This window comes from Copadichromis virginalis, linkage group LG6, assembly GCF_057382275.1.
Source record: "Copadichromis virginalis isolate Kocher_CV1m ecotype Utaka linkage group LG6, C_Virginalis_male_GT1.1, whole genome shotgun sequence".
NCBI classification, from domain to species: Eukaryota; Metazoa; Chordata; class Actinopteri; order Cichliformes; family Cichlidae; genus Copadichromis; species Copadichromis virginalis.
In genome coordinates, this window is record NC_140623.1 from 9865844 (window position 1) to 9885248 (window position 19405).

General features: G+C 42.9%; 1 protein-coding gene and 1 pseudogene across 3 annotated transcripts; both read right to left on the reverse strand.

Annotated features, from left to right (window-relative positions):
* Window positions 1–2678: 2678 nt before the first annotated feature.
* LOC146707191 (histone H1 pseudogene) lies at window positions 2679–3657 on the reverse strand (annotated as a pseudogene).
* An 11526-nt stretch (window positions 3658–15183) lies between these two features.
* Window positions 15184–19307, reverse strand: LOC146707192 (uncharacterized). Of its 3 annotated transcripts, XM_085458528.1 has the most exons (4): window positions 17040–18444; window positions 16651–16894; window positions 16009–16136; window positions 15184–15800 (listed from the first exon to the last, which is right to left on the reverse strand). In XM_085458528.1, the coding sequence occupies exons 1-3, from the start codon at window positions 17666–17668 to the stop codon at window positions 16032–16034; spliced, it is 978 nt and encodes a 325-aa protein (XP_085314654.1). In that variant the 5' UTR covers window positions 17669–18444; the 3' UTR covers window positions 15184–15800; window positions 16009–16031. The 3 variants fall into 3 exon arrangements, with proteins under 3 accessions (XP_085314654.1, XP_085314653.1, XP_085314652.1); XM_085458527.1 differs by lacking the exons at window positions 15184–15800; window positions 16009–16136 and adding an exon at window positions 19031–19307 and having other exon boundaries at window positions 16143–16894; window positions 17040–18087; XM_085458526.1 differs by lacking the exons at window positions 15184–15800; window positions 16009–16136 and having other exon boundaries at window positions 16143–16894; window positions 17040–18449.
* Between the last annotated feature and the right edge of the window lie 98 nt (window positions 19308–19405).

The window sequence follows — 19405 nt, forward strand, 5'->3', positions numbered from 1 at the left end:
CTTTCACAGAATCATGATGTCATCCTTAGACTCCCTCTGCGCTGTCGATGGAGCTTGGCACGCTCCCCTCATCCTTCAGGTGCCCGTCTGCTGTCCACAATCTCCTCTGTTGGCCTCTGGAAAGCCCTTTTGGCACAGCTCTCATTCCAACGCAGTTTCATGGTCCTTGCTGTGGCTCCAAAGTCTGATCACATGATGGGCCCCAACCAGCTTGACCTTTGACCTCAACCACTGCCTGGCTGTCGGCTATGCCTGGAATGGTTCACGCTTCTCACTGGGCCTCTGAAGATTTCTCAGGAGATTACTGCTGCACCTGTATTCCCTTGCTAAAAAGAAAAACTTCTATTTGGAGAGCATGTCAACAATCATCAAACCACATTCTTTAGTTCAGTGAACTTCACTTATAGGCCATCAAAGCCTCATCTGAACATGGATGCACCACTTGCATAGATTTAATACTCGTAAATAAACGGCTAATCACACAAATCACTGCAACAATAATAGTAAACCTTGTTTAATGTTAATTCCTGGACCCCTCCTCTTGACGCATGGGCACCCCCACGCGTCAACTCATCAAACCTGGATCCCTGTCTTACAGAAAAAGATTAGCTAGATCATGTCCCAGGCAACATCAGGGCATCTCCTCCGGAGTAGCTCCGTAACCCTGCAATAAAAGATGTTAGTGTGTCTTGCATATTAAGTTTGCTTAACACCTGGCTCCACCAGGAGCCTGCATACACACCATCACGGCCTGGAAAGAAAAATCTGGAAGTGAAATCAAACTTCATACCTGTAAACAATTGTATCATAAGAGTAATAAGCATTCAACATCAGCAAGACAAGTGTCATGTGCAGGTTTTCTCAGTAAACTACAATCATTTCCATAATTTGCCTCAGACATGGATCATCCCATGTACTCAGTCAACATTAATGTAATCAGTGACTACTCTTAAGCAAGGTCACTCCACTCATATATTATTATGGGTTCAAAAGTGGCCAGCAAATGAGCCCATAATAAACTATTCCATAAATACCGTAATCTCTTATTTGTTTTACTCATGTCACTTGTCCGCTTCAGCTGAATCTACTACAGCATTCTCAAAGAAACAAACATTAGCAATACACATTGACTGTGGTCAGACGGAGGTCAGACACAGGTCAACAGATTCTAGAGGTGCCATAAAAAAGACCATAAAGTCAACCATCCCTTCTCGTGGAAAGAATGTCATTCACATATAAACCCAAAAATCCTATAGTAAAAAAAAAAAATCAACTAATCCTCTTATAAACCACATGATCAAACACATGATTAATCATCTGCTGTAAAAAGAAATGTAAATGTTAGCGCTGCGCAGGTGTGTACACTTTCTCACAGTAATGTCTGTGAGCAACACAAGGTAGGGAATAACACCTTTGGTAAATGCACAGACACAGAAAATGGCATTTCACAAGTTAAATCATCATGCAACCTCGAATGTTGCTGTCATCTTTCTGCTCCTGTAACAAAAACACATAAATTCATCCACCTTTGTCAGGTGGGGGTTAACTTTGAGTCGTGTTACATCAGTAAAGTCTTGTCAGCTTTTACCAGTTAGTCAGTTTTTTTCCCTCTTTCACTCATACATTCATACATGCATTCTTTCTTTCTTTGCTGATAGTGGAACCTGTCGTCGCATTCAGTTTCCACTCTCAGCAAAATGACGTCATTTCAAAAAGAAAAAGAACTTCTAGATCAGATTACATCGCTGTATCCGTTTTAGGCCGGGACTTTTATTTAATATTGTCCCAATAAGTGGCTTTCTCCAGAGCCCATTTTAATGTGGAGAACTCACTTGTAACGACTTTCTCGACAGGTCGTATAGCACTTTTAATTCCCGACGTGCAGATCTGCTTAAAGAAAAGAAATCGACAAACAAAATCAGTGCCTGTTCAAAAGATAAAAATGAAAAATAACAGAGATTATCAAACCAAACTCTCAGTGCACTGTGAAAGTATCAAAATAAAAAGGCCTTGTTAAGTCATGACACAAGCTCCTCATCTCAGGAGGGTAAATCATACCATTATACTAATCGGCAAGCTCGACTTCACAACAGAAGAAAAATCATCAGCTAGATTCACTCCAAATCAACCATCAGCTGCACAACACACACATAAGCCTAATGTCTTATTAGCTATGAGTTTAATCACCAGGTCTGTGCTCTTCACTCATTTAGGCCACAGATCTATTTTATTCAGTTTTCCTGTTCCCGTCATCATAAAACATGTGACATGCTGTCATGCACTTCACAAAAAAGTTTGTTCTGACGTATTCAGAGTTGTGTATCTAGATACAGAATTCACTCGCACATCAAAACAGGAAACTCAGTGTTTTAGAGTCTCCACTCTAACAAACTCCAACACATCTCATTCACTCGTGCTAGAATTCAATCACCTTTCATTAATCTAAGAACGATCAACTAATTTGCATATCAGCTATTAACCCACTAAGTTGACAGGACAACAGAAAAGCATGTTCAAAAAGTTATCACTAAAAGAGAATTTCCCTCATACAGTAAATTTATAGTAAACTTGTGCTGCATCAATCAAGCAGGAAGCTTCTCCCAATTTACTATATTAACAACTAAATTTATTGTCTGATCACTGGTTGTTCAAACCAGAATCTTTTTTCCCCACAAAAGTTAAACTGTTGTCCTGCAACCTAGAGAGTCAATTTTTTTTTTTTTTGCATTGGATAAATTCAGCATTTGATAACAAGTGTCTGCTAAATTGACACTATTTTAACACTGATGAAAGATGACAAGCTAATTTTCATTGCATGTGTGTGGAGCTGCATCTCCAGCAGAGCATGTTCTTAAAGCTGCCTGTCCTACACACTTCTCTACTATTATTTGATCATTCTGTAACTAATGTGCTATGAGTCCACTGGTTTTTGCATCACACTGAGTGACTTGGACAAGATGATAAACAGACTCACACGCTTAAGATGTTGTCTAATCTTCATGAGCTCTCTTGTGTTTGTGTTAGTAGGGTTAATGCATGTTGTGCTTGTGTGTGTGATTTTGTATGTTTCTATTTTTGCAGTGTTTGAGACTCCTTCTCAATTTTCCAACTTAAGCAGTCAGTTTTCTTTTCCCCAGGTTTGCTAACCCAAATTTTGATTTCCCACATTAAATAATTCCTGTGTTCTCACCTAGTCTTCTCACTCTGTTGTCCTCTCCCACTTCAACAGTCCCGGCAGTTCTCCTTCAGCTTTGTCCTGTCTAGTGGCTGAAGTGCTGCTGCTGCCTTCTTGGGCGACTTCTTAGCAGCTGCTGCCGGTTTCTTGGCTTTGGCCGCGGCGGGCGTCTTAGCTTTGCTCTCAGTAACCTTGTTCATCTTGAAGGATCCGGAGGCCCCGGTGCCCTTGGTCTGCACCAGAGTGCCCTTCGCCACCAGACTCTTGATGGCGGTCTTGACACGGGCCTTGTTCTTGTCCACATCGTAGCCTCCGGCAGCCAGAGCCTTCTTGAGAGCGGCTGCGAACACGCCGTTGCGCTCCTTGGAAGCGGCCACGGCTTTCACAATCAGCTCGCCCACGCTGGGGCTGACCTTCTTGGGATTGGAAGTCGTCGTCTTCTTCTTCTTGGCCTGAACCTCTGCACAGGGCGCAGGGCGTGTTTATGATGGAGCCTTTCCCACCACAGCGCCGGCACGTTGAGCGCATCATGAAGGGTCCATTTCTTTCATGTAGCTATGGTCGCTAGCCAGCATGCTAGCCGCATGTGGCTTGCCCGAGTCACTCAGTCCTTTCTGAGCATTTCGACATGCTGCCGCCGCAGAACCTGGCCTCAGATCCAGCAAGCTTAGCGCGCTGATCTCCAAAAAAGTCCCGAAAGCCAGAAAGACGTCAAATAAGTGTCTCGTGCTAAGCGCTCGAACAAAAACTCTTCTTCACGCCGCCATCTTGCTCGCCCTTCCGTGGAATTCATCCAATCAGACAGGAAGATGGGTTTGCTTTTCTTCTTCTCTGATGCTTTGTTAGGTTGCTTCTGCAGCCTCTGCTCCGATACTGCCGCTGCTGATCAGGTTTTTTCAGGGACGAGTGAGAGCTTTGAGACAGATCGTGCTGTAAATAAGTCAGCCAGAAACTTGGCTTGAACGTTTCCAATTGTTAAACTATAACTTTCTTCCGACCGCTGCATGTGGAAAATTGATTCAGGTCTGCTTTTCACCTGAAAGTGACAACTAAGACATTTTCATTATTATCATCACTGCTTAATCAACACATATCTCTCTCTCTCTCTCGCTCTGTGTTTTTGTGAACAATCCTTTCTTAAAAGCAGAAAATGAAATTATAGTTGTTTTTTTGGTTGATCAACACAAAACCTTTTTCCTATGATTATTTTTTTTCTACAATATAAATTCTCCCTCTTATTCACTCTTTTTTTTTTTTTACAATAGCTGGCGACCTGCAAAATCACCGCTGTCACTCACAATCAAAGGCAATTACTTTTGCACAGTGCACAAAAACACTGTGATGTCAGACACATTCACACTCACTTTGTCACCTGCATAAATAAATCATATGGCTGGAGATATGTGCCATGGTGATCCATAGGCATGATCACATGTTTATTTAATTATTTTCAACCCAACAAAACAAATAAACAAAAACATGATGCTGATGTTATGAACACTTCACACACAAGAGTCAAGATTCAGGAAAACTGCTCATGGAAACGCTGCACACTCCAGTTATCACAGTTATCATAGCGCTGTTTCCCTCTCTTAGAGTAGTTCTCAGACAGCTCTCGATCTGATAATGTGTAGCTTGCTCATCAGCTCAGAAAAAAAAACTGCAACGCAACATCACACAGTAGTTGCTCTGCCCACAGCGGCAAAGTCTTACACTTTCATATTCAACACAGCTTCTCCATCATGTACTTTTAGATGTTTCATACAGGGTTCAGCATATTAGTTGTTTTCACAGGTGTGCTCTACATCTCAACAATGGTTCATAATAAGACGACAGTCTTCCACACAGGTCAAGTGCCTCTATGCACTTCATTAGTTTAAATATTTATCTATATCACTTCACCTCATATGTCATTGTACTGAATTTGAGCAACCACAAGCGTAATGTAGATTACTTTTAACAACTATCCACCTCAATTACGTCTATGGTCTCCACACGCTCTTCAAGGCTGGTGTGTTTTCTGAAAACTTCTAACATTTGAATCTCTTCCATTTATAAGCCTGCGATTAACCGCACGGCTCAGGTCCGCGTGAAACCCGCGTGACCGCGCTCGCGTGAACCCGCGCAGCTGTGGAGCCGTCGCTCCCTCTCTTTTTTACATAAATACTTTGTGCTGCCAGGAGCAAAGTCCAGCACAAACGTCTGTCTCCCTCCGACTCACTCTTGGTTGCTTAGAAACCCATGATAACAACAACAGTCGGTGTCACAGACCACATGTTCTGCTCCGCACACACTCACACAACAACAACAACGACGACGACAATGACAACAACACAAAATAGGCCTACTGTCCAGCACAATCTGGACCCCGCGGAACCTCTCAACGCCTCACAAAGTGGCGGAGAACTCACCTCTCGCTGCACAAAGTAGCGAGGAACCTCTTACCCCACAAAGCGGTAAGGAACCTCTTACCCCACAAAGCGGTAAGGAACCTCTTGCTGCACACAGTAGCAAGGAACCCGGGTTTCGCTCCACAAAGCAGCGAACTTCTCAACGCCTCACAAAATGGCGGAGACTGCACAACAACACAGTTATAGAGTCGGCCTCTGTAAACTTACTCGGTGTTGCTTAGCGTGTAATATAGCCTCGAATCCCGCCGATCGCCATTCATCGAGGAGAAAGACAGACCGCGAATCCACAGGAACTTCCTGGCTGACGTCAGTCTTTCAGCGTGTCCCTCCTCCCCCCGGTGAATGCCGATTCCAGGGCTCCGGCACTCGAAGGACCAATTAATGATAGGTTTGTAGCTTGAACCCATCCGCTGGAACGTTGAAGACAATATAATTACACTGCTAAGCAAGACACAAATAGGCAAAGTTCTTCATGTTACTCGTGCACGGGAGAGACCGGACAGAGTGCCGTTCCTTCACTTGACCCCAGTTGCTCTCGTCCGTTCTCCCGTACCACTGTCCTTTTATTGAGGTTACATGAATATGCATAGGTTCATTAACATGTGACGTCTACATACACACAAAGAGTACCTTGCCTGTGTGTGTGTGTGTGTGTGTGTGTGTGTGTGTGTGTGTGTGTGTGTGTGTGTGTGTGTGTGTGTGTGTGTCGGGTACTGCTGATCAAAGGGTCATAAAAGCACACAAGCAAACATCCTTGGTCAGGAAGAGGGTAGACAATTCCCCAACGGCTCGTATCAGAACAAATGACCAGACATCCTCCAGCTTCTGTCTCCTGAGGGGCACCAGACAGGGATGCCCACTCTCCCCTTCACTTTTTGCAATTTTTATCGAACCTCTAGCAGCAGCATTTAGACAGGCTACAACAATTAAGGGCATAAAATGTAAGAACATAGAACATAAAATCAGTCTCTATGCGGATGATGTGTTGCTTTTTCTGCAAAACACACAAACCAACCTCTCTGAGGTAATTACTTTAATAAACTGGTTTTCAAGAGTTTCAGATTACTCAATTAACTGGCCAAAATCTACAGTTCTCCCCATTAACTGCTCCTTCCATAATTCTTCCTCTGCCCCACTGCAATCCGGAAATATTAAATATTTAGGTATTAATGTCTCTCCTAAGCTTTCAGACTTAACTAAACTAAACCACATCCCACTTCTAAAGAAAGTAGAAGGCGATCTGACTAGATGGAAATCTTTACCCATATCACTCATGGGAAGGGTCGCCACTATAAAAATGATGATCTTGCCAAAAATAAATTACTTATTTTTGATGATCCCTAACAAACCATCACAAGATTGGTTCAGATCTCTGGATTCATATATTTCCAAATTCCTTTGGAAAGATAAACCCCCGCGTATTAGCTTAAAAACGCTACAAAGAACCAAGGATAGAGGAGGATTAGATCTGCCTAATTTTCACCAATACTTCTTAGCCAACAGGCTTCAGTTCATCTCAGAATGGTTAAAACATACCTTCTTAGTTGAGCCCTGGCTAGATGTTGAACAGGCACTATGCAAGGATCTAGAGATTTCAGACCTACCATTTATTAGCTCAAACATCAAAAGACATGAATGCTTTAAAAGTATCAACATCAGCTTTTCTCTAACAGCATGGTGGGAGTTTCTAAAAATAACGGAGTCTTCATTAATCCCATGCAAACGTACACCTATCTGGAATAACCCTGACATATTACAAAACAATAATATGATTAATTTCCCAGAATGGAGTTGTAAAGGAATTAAATACTTAGAACATATATTAGAGGGAACAGAATTTATTCCATTTGACAGACTAGTTGAACAATATGGGATCAACAAGACAAGGTTTTTAGAATATCAACAAATTAAATCCATAGTAAAAAAGAAATTTAACCTCAGTCAAGTTGAATTACAAACACCACTAAGTGCGGCACATTTTCTTACTCTTAAATCCCCCAAATTATTATCTAAAATATACAGAACACTTTCTAAATTAGATGAATCAATATCCCTTCCTACTGCAAAGTGGGAAGCAGATTTATCAGTCAACCTAGACCAAAACTTCTGGTCTCAGATTTGCTTAAAAACTTTTAAACTAATTAAAAATCCCAGTCTGCAATTAATACAATACAAAATACTTCATAGAGTGCACTATACAGGTCATCGGATGTTCAAGATGGGCTTTACATCTTTCAACAACTGCTCACACTGTCAAGGCAATACACCAGACAATTACATCCACGCTCTTTGGTTCCGTCCACCAGTGCAAAAGTTTTGGCGCGAGATATGTGAAGACTTATCAAAGTGTCTGAAATGTAACATTCCAACTTCCCCCTTAGTGTGTTTGTTGGGCAGCTTAGATAATGTCACTTCAGAAAAGAATATAGCCCATATGATCTTCACTGCCCTATGCATAGCCAAGAAAACAGTCCTCATGAACTGGAAAAATAAAAATAATCTTAATTCTAACCAATATAGAAATTATCTATTAGATTACATTAGTCTTGACACAGCCTCTGCCACCACATTAGATCAATTGCTCTGGGCCCCTTTTATCAGCTCCATCACCTAGTGGGGGTGGGGGGTCATAGTTTGGTCCCGCCTTCACTGTTGTGATTGGTGAGGGGGTAGGGACAGGCTTAGGGCGTCGGGGGGTTCCCCGGCTCAACCCGGGGTAGCGGTCACGTCCGGTTGGGGGCTCTGTTGGCTCTCAGGTGACTGTTTCCTCGCGGCTGCGTGCAGCGGGGCTAGGGGAGGGTCTGTGCTGACGGACGTGGGTTACTGACCTGGCAACCTGGCTGCCCCTGGGTGGGTCCGGGATGGGCGTGAGGTTCTGGGGGCGCTCCGTCTCTGGGCTGGGGCCCGGGCCGGGCCTCGGGGGCTTGGGTCCTGGTTGGTGTGTTGCCGGGGTTGTGGGCGGGTGGGTGCATGGGGGCCCGGCCCTGGAGCAGGGTGCCGCCGGTGCGTCGAGCCGCCTGGGGGGCTCTTCAACTGGTGGGGGGGATGGTCACATCTTGCAGGAGCTTTCTTCTCTTCAGGAACTCTCTGCAGGAGGGGGAGATACAGGAGAGGTGGAGGAAGATCTCAGCCTGGGCGTTTACCGTCTTATGTAGTCTGGAAGATGTGTGGATGGTGGGGTGGGTGCAGTTTTCTCTGTGGTGGGGTTGGGTGGACTATCCAGGGCTCTGTGGAGCCGGAGGGCGCTACTGCACTGGGCCCCGGTCTGATGGGCCTGGGCCCCCCTTCCCTCGCGAAGGGTGGGAGTGCCTACTGGGGTCAGCGGGGGAGCTGGCCCCAGGGAGGGGTTACCTGCCCCTCCCTTCCTTCCCTCCCCATCTCCAGCTGCCTCCCTCTTCCCGCTCCTCCACAACCACTCACACATGCAGGGCCTTGGAGTGGGGGTATGTCACCAGGGTGCAGAGGAGGCTACCCCCCCCCGTCCCCTTCTGGCTGCCTCTGCCTCAATTTTATCCCACAACTTAGACATTCACATTATTCACACTCTCATTACACATACATATAGGATCTTGGGGGTGGGCACAATCACGGAGTCCAAAATACCATCAGGGTGTATACCTCACCCCTGACGTCGTTGCCCACCTCTCAATTTTAAATACACTTAGTCATTGAGGGCTAGCAGGAGGGACTATGCGCTTACCTGCTGCTCCTTGGCAGGTAGCTCCATGCCCTCCTGGGTTTTAATTGCACCTTAGAACACATATGCATCAACACTACAATGAGCGGGTGGAGGGAGGTTTGGAGTCTTCTCCCACCCCCATTCTCTGCGGCCTGTTGGAGCGGGAGGGCTAGTAGGAGGAGTTGGCCGTCCGACTGCGGTCTGGGGTGTGGGGCCTCCCTGCTGCTGCGGAGTCGGGGTGGTCTGCCTCTCCCCACTGCAGGGAAAAGGGTAACACCACCTGGGTCTGGGTGCAATTCCCCCCTCCAGGGACAAGGGTACCTAGACCCGGTTCATAGAGTACGCTTGGGGAGTGTGATCGTGTGTACAGCGTCTCTTTATGTCTGTCTCCACGTTGGTTGAGTGTGGAGTGAGTGCACATGAGAGCATGAGGGTGGGAATGGATGTTTGTGTCTGTGTGTGCCCGTATGTCTGTGTCTATATGTCAGGTTGGGTATCAGACGCCACCTCTCTGGGGACACCTCAGGCCCTCCAAGGTTTGGAGGCCTATCTCCACCCACCACCACTTCCCCTGCCGGTGGCGGACTCCCTCAGGTGTCGGTGTGTTGGTGGTTCTTTGTATCTGGGGGTGGGCGTCTGGGTACACACCGGCTCACTCCTTGGCGGCCGCTTGTCGGGGCCTGGGGCCTGGGGCTCGCTCGGGCCCCTTTGGAGGTGGGGTGCCCCCGGCCTCTCGGCCTGGGGCTCGGTCACTCAGGCGCAGCTGGGGGCCGGCGGAGCTCACGGGCGCGTCACTGCAACTCCCCCTGACTTCTGCTCCGCGGCTGCTGGGCGAGCCCTCATCTGGGACTCTCCTCAGCTCTTACTGGGACAGTGGCGCGGCTGCCCCTCTGTTGGTCTTCCATGGTCTCTTGTGTTCTGGGGGCCTCTGGATGTCTGGAGTTTTGATCTCCTCCATACCCGCTTCACACCCTGGAGGACGGGGCTGTGGCCCCCCCACACTCCCTAGCAGATCATTACATGGAGAAACCTTTGGAATGCAAGCATGCTGATCCACACAGGTATGCACACATGGGTATTCACAGACGCGGACTAAAGCTTTCTTGGCTGCTGCCTCAAAGCACACTGTGCGCTGTCTATCTTGCGTGCTGCACAATATCGTTTATTATTTAGTAAATATTGATATCTATGACTAGCTAGTTTATTGTGATGGTGCTTTGTTTTCTCTATTATTATGTTGCTCTTTGTTGTTTGCTGTCTCCTCTGTTTGTTTTTTTTGTTTGTTTTTTTTTTCTCCATACAGGTGACCCAGGAGTTCTTTTTTTTTTTCTCTCTCTTCCCCCCCCCTTCTCACCGTCTCTTCTCCCCTTTGGTTTTCTTTCTTTCTCTCCCCCTCTTTCTCTCATTCATTCCCCCTGTCCTATTTATTAAAAAAAAAAAAAAAAAAAAATGACAAAGGATGAACTGAAGCTCTGCCATCACGTAATGTCGCATACTGCTGTTTCTGATGTCATTTAAAAAAAAAAAAAAAAAAAAAAAGGAAGAGGGTAGACCCCCCCTCATCCTAGATAACACAGTAAGGAAGTCCAGCAGTTCATTTATACACAAAAAGCACTTAGACTAGAACAGACGTAATTACGTTAATCCTACCATAAAACAATAAGAGAAGGTATGACCTCTCTCATGCTCCCAGGATGTAGGTGTGGAATGCACACCAAGCCTCTGTAGCCTGTTAAAGATCACACAACTTATCACTACACAATTGATTATACACCTCTAAGCATCTATGGTTAAATATTTCTAAGCATAAATGACAATCAACAATACAAACTCTAACAGTACGCTACTTTGTTCTAGCGACTGTAAAAAATAATTGTATTCATGAAATAAACTAGACTTTCACAGTCTGCATCTTCCACAGTTTTCATGCTTTTGTTCACTCCAAATTTGACACAAACCCACAGACAACCAGAGTTAACTATGTGAAGCAATCACAGACACTGTAATGGATGATTTTTCTAATAAACACAATCAGGTTAACATTAAGGTTTAACATTGAAGGAGATTTGTTCCATAGTCACAGTTATACTTGTATTTCCTTTACTTACATCCAACACTACTATGTTCTGTTTCAGTCCAGGTGCTGGCAGTTTATCCTTTGTTGTTTGGACAAATAAGCTTAAAGCTAAACCTTCATGTTTTTGATGGGAAAGTTTGTTAAACCATTGCTCAACTTATGTCTGCACAGAGCAGATAATTATGATGTACTTGTAAAAAGACTTGATAAGCAGGTCACAGCTGAATCAAGGGGTAATAAAAGTAAGACCACGCGGTCTCAGCACGACTACACATGCAGTGGGTTATCGCACACATTTGAAAGACTCATTGTGTAACTCAGGATGTGACCCCTTATAAAGGAGACAGAGAAGTTCTGTTGTTCAGTCAAGTAAAACCTGGTGAAAGCGCAATTCTAAGACTCTGGTCGTTGCTTAAGTGTATAGATAAAAAATCATTTTTTCATACATTATTTTCTTACTATATTAGTATAATCACCAAATCGATCATTTCATATTTATCCCCTGAAACGATCTACATTAACTTTTCTATCCCTAGAAATGTGTTTCCAGAGTCCCAGGTTTAGTGACTTCCTGTCCACCATCACATCAGCTGAGTAGTTGTCAAATTTGAGGGGAGCAGAGAAGATCAGACACCAGTCAGCAGGTCAGAGGCCATCTCTCATTTCACAAATCAATCACTTGATTTATAAATGGAACAAACACCCCATCAGACCAGGTAATGACCCATTATGAGACAACAGCCGTCTGAGAGGAGATGTTCTGTATCACAAAACATGGAAAACAAACAAACTCTAGGCATTCTGAAATATATAAAGCTCAACAAAAAAACAAAACCATATCAGATCCTGATGTAATTCATTTTGTTGTTGTCTTTATTAGTCATTTAAAAAGAGGTCTAGAAAAAGTGTCCAGGAAGAGATTCTACTATTTATGCAGCACTGCCCCCGTGTGGCCACAAAGACACACAACAGCTTCATTTCTCAGCCTGTTGCCTTCTTTTTCCTTCATGATGTAAACAGTGAATGAACTGAAAGAAGTCAACCCATAAACTGTTAAACTGATACAACAGTCATGATGATTATGTAACAAGTTGTAGTTGACTTTCTGGTGGTGGTTTTGGTATACAATTTAAAAGCCATTTTCTTTTATAAATACACCATACACTTTGTTCTTGACCATTTCTTTTCCTCATATCCTTAATGGACAGTGGAGGAACACTACATCTAGCTTCTGTTTAACATTTATCCAGGCGCCCCCACACTGTACCTCTACAGAAACCAAGGGAGAGACAGACACACAAAGATTTCCACTTGAATCTTGATCTCAAAATAGAAAAAGTTTTATCACAAAATAATTACAAGAGCTCAGCCAGGTGAGATATAGCAGAACCATCAATTCAGAGTCTGACAGTAAGGGTGAAGACGAGCCTGACTGTTGGTCTGCTCCAAAACAAGCCCATAAGCAAGCTTTGAAATAATATGTTACAAAATTGTGAAACTGCGACATGAAATTTGATTTGAAAATGAAATTCATCCTGATCAGGAGCTGTTATGATCTAAATGGTGTTCTAGATCCAGTAAGCATTCATTCAACTTGTCTGCAGCAAAATTAAAAATAAGTTACCACAAGTTGTTTTTTAAATTGGTAAATAATTGATAAAATGTTAAAAGTACTGGTTGTGTTTGACCTCATCACCAGGATGAGTTGGAAATACTTCAAATTCCCTCAGGTGGCCTTTTGCTGGTTGGATTGCCACTACAGTCTGTAAACTGTAGAGATAATTTTGTGAGCTCATTGGATGAGCAGTTTCTGAAATACTCAGACCAGCCCATCTGGCACCAACAACCACGCAATCTCTTTCCCCCATTCTGATACTTGCTTTGACCTTCAGCAGGTCATCATGAACATGTCTGTATGCTAAAATACTTTAATTTGCTGACGTCTGATTGGTTCACTAGACATTTGTGTTTAACGAGCAGGTGAACAGGTGTACCTGGCAAAGTGTGTGTAACCCTCAGTGTTACTGACATGTTCCACACTGATGCACAACAATACTCTGGGCCCCACACTGTTTTATTAAGTATGTCTAATCACTGTAGACATTACATGTACCTTCTTGAAGGAGAGGTCAAAGGTCAGTTACGTTTATAGGTTCCTGCTATATGTTGTGACATATACACAGCACAGTTGTAGGAATGATAGTTTCTAGATTAAGTTGATAAAGTTGACCTTGAAGACCACAAGTTTGAATGGATTGTTAACATGACCCCACTCTACAGCACTGCAACATTTTAACATGAGTTATTTAAGACTTTCCAGGTATCCTGGTTACAGAAAAAGATTGTTTCTTTTTTTCTGCTCATCAAACTTTAATTGTTTCTGATTAGAAGCTGTACAATCCGGACTGACTTTAACAAATGTGCTATAGGCTCAGCTGGAAAATAGTGAGCTTTACAAGACTGATTTTGTTCCAAAGGCTTTCACAGACCTCAACCAATCCTAAGGCTAATTAGCACGGCTAGAATTTTAAAAACATTTGGTAAATGTTGTCATTGCTAACATATACCTGTTTTAGAGCATGCTGAGTAGCGAGAATGCAAAGTTATTGTTACCTCTAAAAAAAATGTGAAGATGTGATATTAGCATGTACGGAGCCCCTCTGATGACATGGTCCAAAAAATAAATAAATTGTGGCCACAAAATACTACTTCGTGGCCACGAAATGGGTATAACGTGCGCACGAAATGCTTATTTGTGAGCACGAAACACTTGACCAATAACCGTGATCCTTCCCAGGCCCTTGCAGTTGGTTGACAATAGAATCTATCCCAACGTCCGGGTCGTACTTACGTCTGCAATGCAACTGGGCTCTTAATATCCTGTTTAAATGTCTCTCCATAATAATGGTTCCTTTCAGTGCCAGGCTTTTCAAAATGCATGTGTAGCTCATTCCCAGCCTAAAATTGTCAGGGATCTGGGTCTGAGGGACCTAGACCTATTATTGTGTATTGTTTACTCCACTGTAAATAAACGCATTTTGGGTCCTCCTTCCCCACACACCCAAGGTCTGCCACGCAGACCATGACAAAAATAAAACTCAATCATACTGTCTCTGGCCATGTTGTACAGGTTTAGCCTACTCTTATGCTTATGTCTCTACACAGCTGTCCAATGTATCAATGTGATGTGCGCACGTCATCTATTTGTTGCCACAAATGCGTAATTCGTTGCCACGTTATACCCAATTCGTGCCCACAAATTAGCATTTCGTGCGCACGTTATTTCGTGCCCTCGAAATAGTATTTTGTGGCCACAAATAAGTATTTCGTGGGCACTTATACTATTTCGAGGGCAGGAAGTAGTATTTTGTCACCACAATCTATTAATTTTTTGGAGGATGTCATCAGAGGGGCTCCGTAAGCATGAGCTATATAGTATCTCCAAGAGAAAAGCGATCAGCTGATCATTGATCAGTTTCATGATTTAAGTAGCAACAGGAGAGAGAGGGAGAGAGAATGGGAGAAGAAGAGGCAGCTGGCCACGTAAAGACACAGAAGAACTCCAGCTTTGTGTATTTGTTTTTCATTCAAGCTGAAGTCCGGGACAAATCGGGTTCCTTTTCAATACGAAGCGCGGCCGGTCCGCGGGTCTCTCCTCCTCCTTCCTCCCCTTTCCCTCATCCACCTGCTGTACTCAAAATTTGTACTCAAGTACAAGTACTGTTACACTGCTTAAATTGTACTCAATTACAAGTAAAAGGTACTGGTGTTAAAAAAATACTTGAGTAAAAGTACAAAGTACTCTTCTCAAAAACTACTCAGAGTATTAATTACTTTTTAACAGACTGATGTTTTATTCTGTCGTCAATAGCAGGCATTCAACTCGATTCACCAGTATAAATATTTATGTTCAAAGCACATTTCTCAGATGAACAAGGTATAGAAAGGTAACTTGTTTTGTAAATAAATGTAGATATAAAAGAAGGAATTTTGTTTGTTAAAACAATGACAAATATGTTTCTGAACATGCGTAGAACCATTTAAACTTTTCCCCATACAATGAACAACAGGCAGGTGAGTGTCTTAAACTCTTAGCATTTCTGTCACACTTGAACCTTTTGTTCAGTTTCAGCAAGAGCTGGTTTTCTAAATTAACAGAGGCAATCCAACTTGGTTTGGCTGTGAAGAGTAGACCAGCACAGCTAAAAAGTCGTTCACACGCAGCAGAAGCAGGCAGAGCTGTGTTCAGTTTAAGAAAGAGGTTTTTGATACCTGAGAAGGAGTGCAGCAGCTCCATGGTGTCTGTGGCACAAGCAAGGTAACCATCAAGCTCAACTGCACTTTGCAGCCTTCTGGAGATTGGTCTGGAGAAGAATTCATCTTCATCAGATGACTCTCTTTGCTGATCCTCACTCTCATGCTCTGTCGTTTCAAGATGTTGTTTGATGTATGTCAAGGCTGTAATTGTAAGTAGATAACACAATTTTGTTATTTAAATTTCAGTGATTATTCCTGAACACAAATTTAAAAACGGCAAATTCTCAAAAAGGATTGTTTAGTATTCAGGACAGACCATCAATAGCTTACAATGTATTAGGTGAAATACTCACTTAAGCATGTGTTCAAATGTAAAAATACACAAAAATGGGATCACATGAATCCTTACCAGCCTCTGTTACATCTGCTCTGTCAGTCCAGGAAGTCTTGAACTTGGGTAAGAGGACTGCAGCTGCAGCCAACTCTGGATCCTCCATCATCGCTCCAAAACGCTTTTGAAGGCCATTTTGCAGGGCTCTGATAAGATAAGATAAGATAAGATAAGATAAGATAACCTTTATTAGTCCCACATGTGGGAAATTTGTTTTGTCACAGCAGGAAGTGGACAGTGCAAAAGTTATGACGCAAAAATTAGAATACAATAAGAATAAATACAGTACACAGCTGTACAGAATAGAATAAAATAATATACTATATACAGTAGAATAAAATAGAATAAAAATATACAATAAGATAAAAATAGAATACGAATGCTATATACAACTGAGTAAAATACAACGATGCCAGAAAAGATTATTGCACTTAGTGTTATTGCACATGTGTGGATGTGTGTGTTTGTTCAGTTAAAGTCTTTGTTGTGGAGTCTGACAGCAGTGGGGAGGAAAGACCTGCGAAATCTCTCCGTCCCACACCGTGGGTGCCGCAGTCTCCCACTGAAGGAGCTGCTCAATGCTGTCACAGTCTGCTGCATGGGGTGGGAGACGTTGTCCAACAGGGATGACAGCTTAGCCGCCATTCTCCTGTCACTCACCACCTCCACTGGGTCCAGAGGGCATCCTAGAACAGAGCTGGCCCTTCGGATCACCCTGATGAGTGGCACACATGTCTTGCTTGATGTCTCCAGCCTGCTAAGTTTGGACAGTAGTTGTTGGATTACTGGCAGGAGCCATCCCATAAAGGAAGTGGACTCAGACTGAAGAATGTTTGAAGCTTTCACCAGTGGCTTCATGGTGGTACAGTACTCCCTAAGGAATGCAACTTCTGCAGGACTCAACCTGTAAGACACAACAACAAAACCCACCATGACTATAATAGGGATCTTCTGATTTAATATTAAGAGTCTGCTCACGTTTTTAACCATCCATTAAGGAAAATTCACAAAATTTGCAACCATATTGGTAGGTGTCCAATTTTACTCACATTTTCACCTTGAACTCCTCACAAATGCTCCTGATGGCATTTTCCCCCTTCTCATCAATGATGCGTATTATCCTTTCAATGGCAAGGTAGGTTGAATTCCATTGTGTTGCATTGGGACGAATGATCTGTAGTTCACACTTGTCCTCTACCACTTCATTAGCCAAATGAGTTTTGTTCCAAATGGCCTGGCATTTTGCAAAGCTTGCACGGGAGAGCCTCTTGTAGGTTTCATTCATGCTCTCTGCTAGGGCAGCATCAGATGTTGCCACAAGGTTTAGCAGGTGACATGCACATCGCTGATGAGGCGGGAGTTGATACTCCAAACCAGAGTCTTCATCAAGAATTGCACTTGCCTCATGGTAGTCAATATGGTCAGTCAGGTCAAGAGTTTCTGGGTCTGCTTCATCTTCAGCTTCATCTGCATCATTTTGTGCCCCAAACATGTGGAAGGCCTTGACAAAGTTGGATCCACTATCAGTTGTGGTTCTTACAACTTTGCCTCTAATCTTGTATTGGCAATGGATATCATCAAGCGCACCAGCAAGCATGTCAAATGTGTGAGACCCTCTCAATCTTTTGCATGCTGGTGCTGCAGATCTTCTTTCCAGGGACTCTTCCTCCAATGGCATGTGACTCCAAGGTAATTTTTCTGATGAGCTGACCAACAATCAGTAGTGGTAGCAACCAATTTGACTTTATCCAATGCTGCAACCAAAGTCATCTTCATGTGATCAGCAGCTTCACAGATTCTGGCACGGACAGTGGGTCTGGAGATGACTTTGGCTTGAGGTTGTAATGTGGTAACCAATTCTTTGAAAGATGGCTGTTCTAGCACTGCAAATGGCTGTAGACCCTCACATGTGAAATTGATGACAAGCATGTCAACAGTTGCTTGTGGAACATGTTTGTTTGCAGCTCTCAACATCAGGTCTGGTAACTTGGCTTGTGTATTTGCTGAGAGCTTGTTTGGTGTGGCTGTGGTCTTTCGCTGACGAGATGTTGATGCCACAGTGATATTGTACTGCTCAATCTTCGATGGATGTTTCCTCTGTAGAGATAAATATTATCATACGTCAGGTTCATACATTACTTCATAACATCACTGTGATTAACACTACAGGAAAACACATTTTTAAAACATCATTCAACTAGACATGAGCTAATCTTTGATTGTTTAGCATAGTATAAAAGAGTGGTGAATTTGGTCAAATCTTGCAGATATATTGCTGTATTTATTTACAAATGTAAACCAATTTTGAACGATCATTGCAAAAAACATGAATTTCTGTATACATTCTAAGTTCTGTAATCTGTATACTATCTGTAAAAAGAGTATCGACCAATGTATCAGTATCTAAATTTTTAACTCCTTTTTATCAGTATCACCCTAAAGTTTTCAATATTAGTCGGGTTCTAAAAATACTAAGAGAGCAAAATATGTGTATATAGCAAATGTAATTTAAGAAAAGGGATCACATACACAAAAATGCTGCCCATACAGCTAACAAATAAAAACAATCCACATTATGTTCTTTAAAAAAAAAAAATCATATTGGGAAACATATAAACCTACTGATTAAGAGCCATGTCACTATGATAGACCTATATCAGGCCAATGATCCTGATCAACTGATCCATCGGGCTCTGATACATGTCAGCTGAGAGCTGGAAGATTCATTTGAGATGCAGCTCAGCACTGTGTTCAAATTTTGTTTTTGTTTTTTATATAGGCCAGCTGATTGTAGGCCTGTGAGTTTTAAATGACTACAAATTTAATTTATTGTAATGACGGTGGTTATCCAAATAATAAGCTAAAACATTCCTACGAATTTAGCTCAATTATGCACACACACGCACATTAGCTAGCTCCGTCTTATTTTAATATCAGGCTAACCAATGGCGGTGACAATATCTTAGCCAAACTAATAACCTTAACACACATGAAAAATAAGAAGGCAATATTGTACAGGTATAGTTGTAAAACCTCTTACCTCAATGTGTTTTTTTAAGATTAGACGCTGAAGTCTTGTAAGCTGAAATGACTGTAGAGGTCAAACAAAGTTTGCACTGCATCTGGACGCTGTCTCCTTTTCTCCCTCTGCACATGAAAAATTCCTCCAGGTATGGCCACGGGCTCCGTCTTTTCTACGTCGTTTTCATGGTTGACAGTGTTGTCCTCTGTCTCCATTTTGGCTTCTTTGTCTCCAAATCTTCCGTCTATAAAGTAGTTTGTACTCCACCATGTAGCACCTCCAGACACCTGTGCCTGCTGCTGCAGCAGAGTTTATCTTTGCTTATGTCTTAAATTGGCCGGTTGGGATTGCACGGCCTTATTGGCTGCAAAAATGCAGAGGAAAGGTTTGAAT